Source organism: Rattus rattus, chromosome 18 (genome assembly GCF_011064425.1).
Source record: "Rattus rattus isolate New Zealand chromosome 18, Rrattus_CSIRO_v1, whole genome shotgun sequence".
Classification (NCBI taxonomy): domain Eukaryota; kingdom Metazoa; phylum Chordata; class Mammalia; order Rodentia; family Muridae; genus Rattus; species Rattus rattus.
This window is the reverse complement of record NC_046171.1, coordinates 27,133,292-27,140,346: the sequence shown is the minus strand read 5'-3', so window position 1 is coordinate 27,140,346 and position 7,055 is coordinate 27,133,292. Positions and strand designations below refer to the sequence as shown.

The following is a 7,055-nucleotide window of genomic DNA, read 5'->3' as shown; positions in this document are numbered from 1 at the left end:
TGAGAAGACCCTGTGTCCTGGGCTCAAATTCTCCGGGGTTGGGGATTTAGCTCAGTGGTAGAGCGCTTGCCTAGCAAGCACAAGGCCCTGGGTTCGGTCCCCAGCTCCGAAAAAAAAAAATTCTCCAAGTAAAGCTGCAGCCACTTCAGGATGCCCCTGCCAGTTCACTGCAGTCCCCAGCGTCCCACATTGTCTTTCAGCCAGAAATGGAATGCTTATCATCATTTATTGCCACCTCTGTGCTACTGTTTCATGACTCAGAGGGTAAGGGATTGGGGTCTCACATTACCAACAGAATTAGAAAAACCAGTTCACTTACAGTTTCTGACTGTCCACTTTATAACACTGCATTGTAGAACAGAAATGTCTATCTCTGGGGCATCATTTGTTCCTCTTCTCTGCCACCAGGCCAGCAGCGTGCTTACCATTACATCGTATAGTCCTCTGTCAAGCCATGTGCTCAGTGACACAGGCCTTCACTCATCAGGAGCAGAATGAGGGACAAAGGGGTACAGGAATCGGGACACAGGCATAGTCTCTAACAGACGGGCTTGCTATGCCAAGGAGAGAGGGAGGAGCTAAAGCTGGGTGGGGGCGGCTGTGGCCTTCTGCTGGGCTCCTGGACTTTGCTTATGCTGAGCATCACCAGCCTCCAAGCTTGGGGACATTGGAGGGCTGAGGCAGTGTAGACAGGGGAGCTCTATTGTAAAAACTCGGCCACTCCAGGGAGAGGCTCCGGTCACACTCTCTACTGCATACTGCAGACCCATCGGGAGAAGTCAGCTGCACACTCCAGTTTTGTTGTTTGCTTTTATTGAGATAGGTCTCACTATGTAGACCAGGCTGGCCTCGAACTCCTAGAGCTCCACCTGTGTTTGCCTCCCAAAAGCTGGGATTGAAGGCATGTGCTACTACACCCAACTCTCAGGCATGGTTTTTGTTTGTTTTTTGTTTTTTTTTTTTTTTGTTTTTTTTGTTTTTTGTTTTTTGTTTTTGCTTTTTTTTTATGTATTTTTTTGTTTGTTTTTGTTTTTGTTTTTACCACACAGCCCCACTGCGGTTTCCTGGTGGATCTCCTAGAAGCCCCTGGGGGGCATACTCCAGGCAGGTCTCTCCTGTGAGATGGGGCAAGCAATTGGCCTGGTAGATGAATTTTATATTGCCGTGGTTCAGGTGACAATCCACCTCATGGAAACCAGACTTGGGAGACCTGTCACAAGTACCAAGAAGGTCATCATCCCAGCCATTGTCAGCATCCCAGACCTGCACCCTGAGGGGTCCCCCTGTGGACAGGAGCACATTCCCAAAGTCCATCTTGTCACTCCACGAGGGGTGGTTATTGTTCCACACTACACCGGTCCTGATCTCCTGGCCACCAAAGAAGACCTTCAGATAAGCATCCGTAGATGTGATGTAGTCCCCCCACAGACCCTTGGCCTGGAAATTCCTTACCATCAACTTGGCCAAGCCCCTCTGGCGTGGACAGCAGTCCTGGTTGGTGACCTTCGAATCCTGGCACACACACTGGCATGAATCACGACTACTCTTATGCTGGCCTGCCCTGCAGGGCCGGTTACAGTCTCGCCAGCGAGCCCTGCTCATCACATACCGGCTGATAGCCTGTCTCAGTGCCTCTCGCTTCGGGTCCGAGTCTTCCAGTAGTATGTGCAGGGGCTCCAGGCTGTAGTCCACCACACCAGGCCTGGTGGGCAATGAGGCTATCCAGGTAGAGAAGTGCTCAGGGGTAGCTTGGTTCCCGAAGAGCAGATCATTCGAGGAGTCAAGGGGGCCACCGAGCACTTCGACATGACGCTCACGGTAGGTCTGGTGGAAAGAGGTGGCGATTTTGTGTTGTTTCTTCTTCTCCTCGCAAGCTTTGTATTCGCTTGAGACACTGGCTTGGGCACCGATGCTGACTTGGGCTTCCACGCTCAGGCAGTCTCCTACCTCATCAGCTGTGAGCCCATCCAGGGTCAGCTGACAGGTACGCAGCGCTGTGAGGACCGAGACTCGGCCACCTAGGTCCACAGCCGTAATAAAATGAGTCCCATAGGAAGAGATGAGTCTACGGTAAGCATGCTCTGTGGAGCTGTTAAAGTTGTGGGGAAGGTTCTTGAGTGCCTTTCTGAAGTCAGGGTGGAGTGGAGGCTTTTGTGCCAGGCGAAAACTGTGGAGAGGGCAGAGCATTAGAGGAGCCTAGTGTGTGGTATTTCTCTGATTCAGTAGCACCTTCAAGACCCCGCTCCCCACATATACACACACACATGAAAGTACACCAGGGCTATCTGGTAAAAAGGAAGGGGTTAGCAGGAGTTGGAATAAAAAGATTGCGATCAAAATATATACATGTAGTGAAACCCATTGTTAAAATTTAGAATTAAGGGGTTGGGGATTTAGCTCAGTGGTAGAGTGCTTGCCTAGGAAGCGCAAGGCCCTGGGTTCGGTCCCCAGCTCTGAAAAAAAGAACCAAAAAAAAAAAAAATTCAGAATTAATATAGGCTCTCTAAAAATGTAAAGCGTGTGAATATGGAGGAGTAAAGCTTGCCGCTAAGCCTGCTAACCCGAGTTCGATCCCCACTTAGTAGAAGCAGAAGACACCTGCAGGTCGTCCTTGATCTCCTCACACCTGCTGTGACACACATACATACACACATACATACATACATACACACATACACACACTACATTAAAAAGTAAAGACATATTTTTTAGATGCCGGGCAGTGGTAATGCACGCCTTTAATCCCAGCGCTTGGGAGGTAGAGGCAGGCGGATCTCTTTGAGTTCCAGGCCAGCCTGGTCTACAGAGCGAGTTCTATCTAGGACAGCCAGGGATACAGTGAGGAGGGAGGATGCAGTCAGGTCTCCTGTCTCTGTCCCTACTCAGGAAGAATCCATGGGAGACTGGCAATGCCTGGGAGAGAGGATTTGGGTCCTCACTGCCTGTATTTAAATGTCACCAAGCTAGGACTCAGAAGCAATCTTGATTCCATGCCCCTTTCTCCGGATGTAGGTGCTCATGCATAGAGGAGGACTATCGTGGATAGATGATAGACAGACAGACAGATAGACAGATACAGAGATATAGAGATAGATGGTTACATACTACATAGATGATAGATACATAGATACAGAGTACATGCATACATACATAGTTACAGATACATAGTTACATAGATACATACATATATAGGTGAAACATAATACAGTTAAATACATGAATAGATAGATAAATACCTATATACATAGATACATAGATAGACGGATATATAGATACATAGATGATAGGTAGATAGGAAGAAAGAAGAAAGAAAGAAAAAAGATGGATGGATGGGTGGATAGAAAGATAGATAGGGCTATAGGGTCTGGCATCTAAAGACCAGTGCCGGGGTTGGGGATTTAGCTCAGTGGTAGAGCGCTTGCCTACCAAGCGCAAGGCCCTGGGTTCAGTCCCCAGCTCTGAAAAAAAGAAAAAAAAAAAAAAAAAAAAAAAAAAAAAAAAAAAAAAAGACCAGTGCCCTGGTTAGTTTCATTGTCTCCTTGATACAACCTAAAATCACTTGGAGAGAGTGTCTTAGGGAGGAATTTTCTAGATCAGATCAGCTTGTGGTCTTGCCTGTAGAGGATTGTCTTGATTGCTTTAATTGATGTGGGAAGACCGAGCCTGAACGTGGGTAGAACCATTTCCTGTTTTGCACTCTGGACTGCAGAACAGTAGAGAAGGCTCAGCACGAACGCATTCATTTCTCCCTGCTTTTGACTGTGGGTATGGCATGACCAGCTTCGTCAAGTTCCTGCTGCCTTGGCATCAAGCCATGATCGACTGTGACCTGGAACTGTGACTACAATAAGCCCTCTCTCCTTAGCTGCCTTTTGGTCAGGACATTTTATTACAGCAACAGAAACTAATCTAGAGCAGTGGTTCCTAACCCGTGGGTTAAGACCACCCCCCCACAGGGATTACATATCAGATATCCTGGATATTAGATCTTTCCATTATGGTTATGAAGTAGCAACAAAATCATTTTGTGGTTGGAGTCACCACGTTAGAAACTGTATTAGAGGGTCACAGCGTTAGGGACGTTGAGAACTACTGATTCTAGAGTGACCAGGATTTGGTATCCTCCTGTGAAACAATAAACTCCACTCCGCTAGACCTTTTAGAGTGTCCCACCATTCTATCTGTCTCTCTCCTTTGCCTCAGTTCTTACCTGTACATGCGACACTCCACTGTGTCAGTATTAAAGTTGTATTGGTCCTGATGGGCCTTCTCGGCTGCAAAATTGGCTGTCTTGGAATGGGAGCCAGCCACGGACACATGCACGTTTGCTTCCGGTTTAGGGTTCACATCCAGCCCCGCACGCCAGTCGTTATTGATATTAGCAGCCGCCTCCCGGGCCACACCCTCCGTGGAGCTGACCTTGGTTGTGGCCACATTACGCTGGCAGTGTGAGCCATGAGGCCGCCAGTGGGCGATTGCCACGGGTAGGCGCTGTATAGCGTCATTCATCAGGGCGTTTTTACAGAGGGTGCAGGTGCGGTCAGGCCTCAGGAACTTCTCTGTGTTCACTGGGAAGGAGCTGGAGCGGCGGAGGGTGGTCACATCCACGCCTTCCCCAGCCGCCCACACACCAGGCACGAATTTGTGCTTCTGCTTGCATTCTGACCGAGTGGCAGTGTAGCAGGGAGCAGGGACAGGTCGTGGCAGCAGCAGGAAAAGGCCCAGGAGGAACAGGTACGCGGCCATGATGCTGCGGGCACAGTAGTCATAAACTCCAGAAAGCTGTGGGAACAGGGATGAAGGATGCTCACCTCTCGCTCGCGACTGGGAAGCATCAGGAGAGAGAGTGTGGACCTCTCTTAAGTTATTGCGTGCCGGGGCGGGGGATTTAGCTCAGTGGTAGAGCGCTTGCCTAGGAAGCGCAAGACCCTGGGTTGGTCCCCAGCTCCGAAAAAAAAAAAAAAAAAAAAAAAAAAAAAAAGTTATTGCGTGCCAGAGTTGGACTGGCTTCGTCCACTGTGCAGAGAAACCCAGAGAGATTAAACATATAGCCCAAAGTCACACAGCCAAGAGAAGCCCCATGCTGCGATTTTACTCTCAGACCTAGCAGGAATCAAGATGGAAGGCTATGACCCTGGACAAGAGCATCTGTAATAGGTTTAGGCTCCATGTGCCATTTCCTACTCAGAGTGGAATACTTTTCCTACATGAATCCCCTCCCCCATTCTGGGGATGGACCCCAGAGTCTTACGCATGGCAGGCAAATGTTCTACCACTGAGCCACACCCTACCTCTTATTTTTGTTTGTTGTTTGTTTGTTTGTTTACAGATGAGGTATCATAGCTCCGGATAGCTTTGAAGTCGTTCTGTTGCCTGGGCTAGCCTTGAACATGGGGAAGAGCTAGGAGCTCAAGCCTGTGGCACCAGGCATGGCTCCTAGCTGATTCCTACTTTCTCTCCTTCTCTTATTCCAGCGGTGACTTCTGTCTTTCCCTTACAGTAATGGAGAGACAGCGAGCTCCCCGCACATCCCGTTACTGCTCTGAGCCTTCAGCAAGGGCACCAGCCTCAGCTCTACAATGGACGAAGGCTGCCCTGTATCTATACCCTTGGCTGTGGAGACCTGTAAGTGTACCCTTGCAAGCCCTCCTGCCGCTCAGGTTTTCTGTCTCGGCCTTCCCTGCCTAGGACTTCACACTTCTACCGGGGCCTACTGGGTAGCAAATCCATTAGAAGGCTCTTCCCTGCTTTGAGGAACTGCAGGGGACTGTTTTCTAATTTCCCTCTATCTCCTCTCTGTCTCAGCGTTTCTCTACCTGTGGATCTTGACTACAGGAAAACACATTTCCAATGGTCCTGGGAACCTCCAACCATAAATTTATTTTCATTACTTCATAACTGTAATTTTGTTGTTTTGCGGTTTCTAAGACCATCAAAAATATATGTTTTCCAGTGGACATGACCCACAGATGGAGAACTGGCTTCTTCCAAGGTCCTCGGAGGTCTTTTTTTTTTCTCCTCTGCCTGGCAGGGTCCTACGTGAGGGATCGAGGTGAGCAGAGGCCTCCATCAATCTAGCTGCAGCCTTCTGTGATCTACCTAAAGCAGTGACTTGGAGGCAGAATTCAGGCAGGGTAGGGAGATGAACAAGCAAGCGAGAATCCTGACAAGCTTTCTGGTTGTCCTGCTTACGAGACCAGCATACTCGTGACTTTGACCAACGGGCATTAGCCTCCTTCTGGTCTTCTTTGTCTCATCAGGAATCTATTTAACAGGTTTTGGCTTCTTCCTCCTTTCCTCTCTCATCCATTCCTTCTCTCTTTTCCCCTCCCCTTCCTTGTGTCTCTCAAGATGGGATTTCATCACGTCCCCCGATGGCAGACGTAAGTGTGTCACCTACATGGTCCATTTGCATCACTTACAAACTCTAACTGGCCAGAACTGGTGGAATAACCTTTGAGACTCTGGGCAGTCATTTACACATGAACTCCAGAGTAGTCACAAACCCGATGAAGGAATTAGAGATGAGCTTGAAGGCTGGCTACTAGTACTTCTGGTTCCTAGCACTTCTGGTTCCTTCTGGCTGTACCTCCTCACTCTCTTTCCCAGGGTACCCCAACCTTCCTGCTTCCCACCCTCCCTCCTCCTTACCTGAAGTCCCACAGAGATGCCACTGCTGCTCAGGGGGACACTTGCGTTGCCAGCGGAGGCTTTTTAAAATACTGCCATTAATTCCCAGGCAGGCCCACCCTCGCCGACGTCATATCGTTAGTACTTCCTGCCCTGCCCCCAGATTGTGGTCACAGGTCCCCACCAGCACCCACCCTGTTTGTCACCTTCTCATCCGGCTTGTGACAGCCTTCAGGAAGTCAGCTGTGAAGGCCAGGGGCTCATCTGCGAAACAGAGCTGTCAGGTGTGGGACTCTGGTGCGGACCACAGGACAACTGACTGCTCCCTGCTTCCGAGTTGAGTGTTTAGGATGGGATAAGCTGTCAGGAAGGGTTGCTGAAGAGTGGCCTGGGCTTGCGTGGCTGGGCAAGGGGCTTCAGCCTCT

The 7,055-nt window shown here is 49.4% G+C and overlaps 1 protein-coding gene across 1 annotated transcript; it reads right to left on the bottom strand.

The window, feature by feature from the left end:
* Nucleotides 1-796: 796 nt before the first annotated feature.
* Nucleotides 797-6,739, bottom strand: Prf1 (perforin 1). Its single transcript, XM_032888593.1, has 3 exons — nt 6,652-6,739; nt 4,211-4,782; nt 797-2,167 (listed from the first exon to the last, which is right to left on the bottom strand). Exons 2-3 carry the CDS (start codon nt 4,744-4,746, stop codon nt 1,039-1,041), a joined length of 1,665 nt encoding a protein of 554 aa, XP_032744484.1. The 5' UTR covers nt 4,747-4,782; nt 6,652-6,739; the 3' UTR covers nt 797-1,038.
* Between the last annotated feature and the right edge of the window lie 316 nt (nt 6,740-7,055).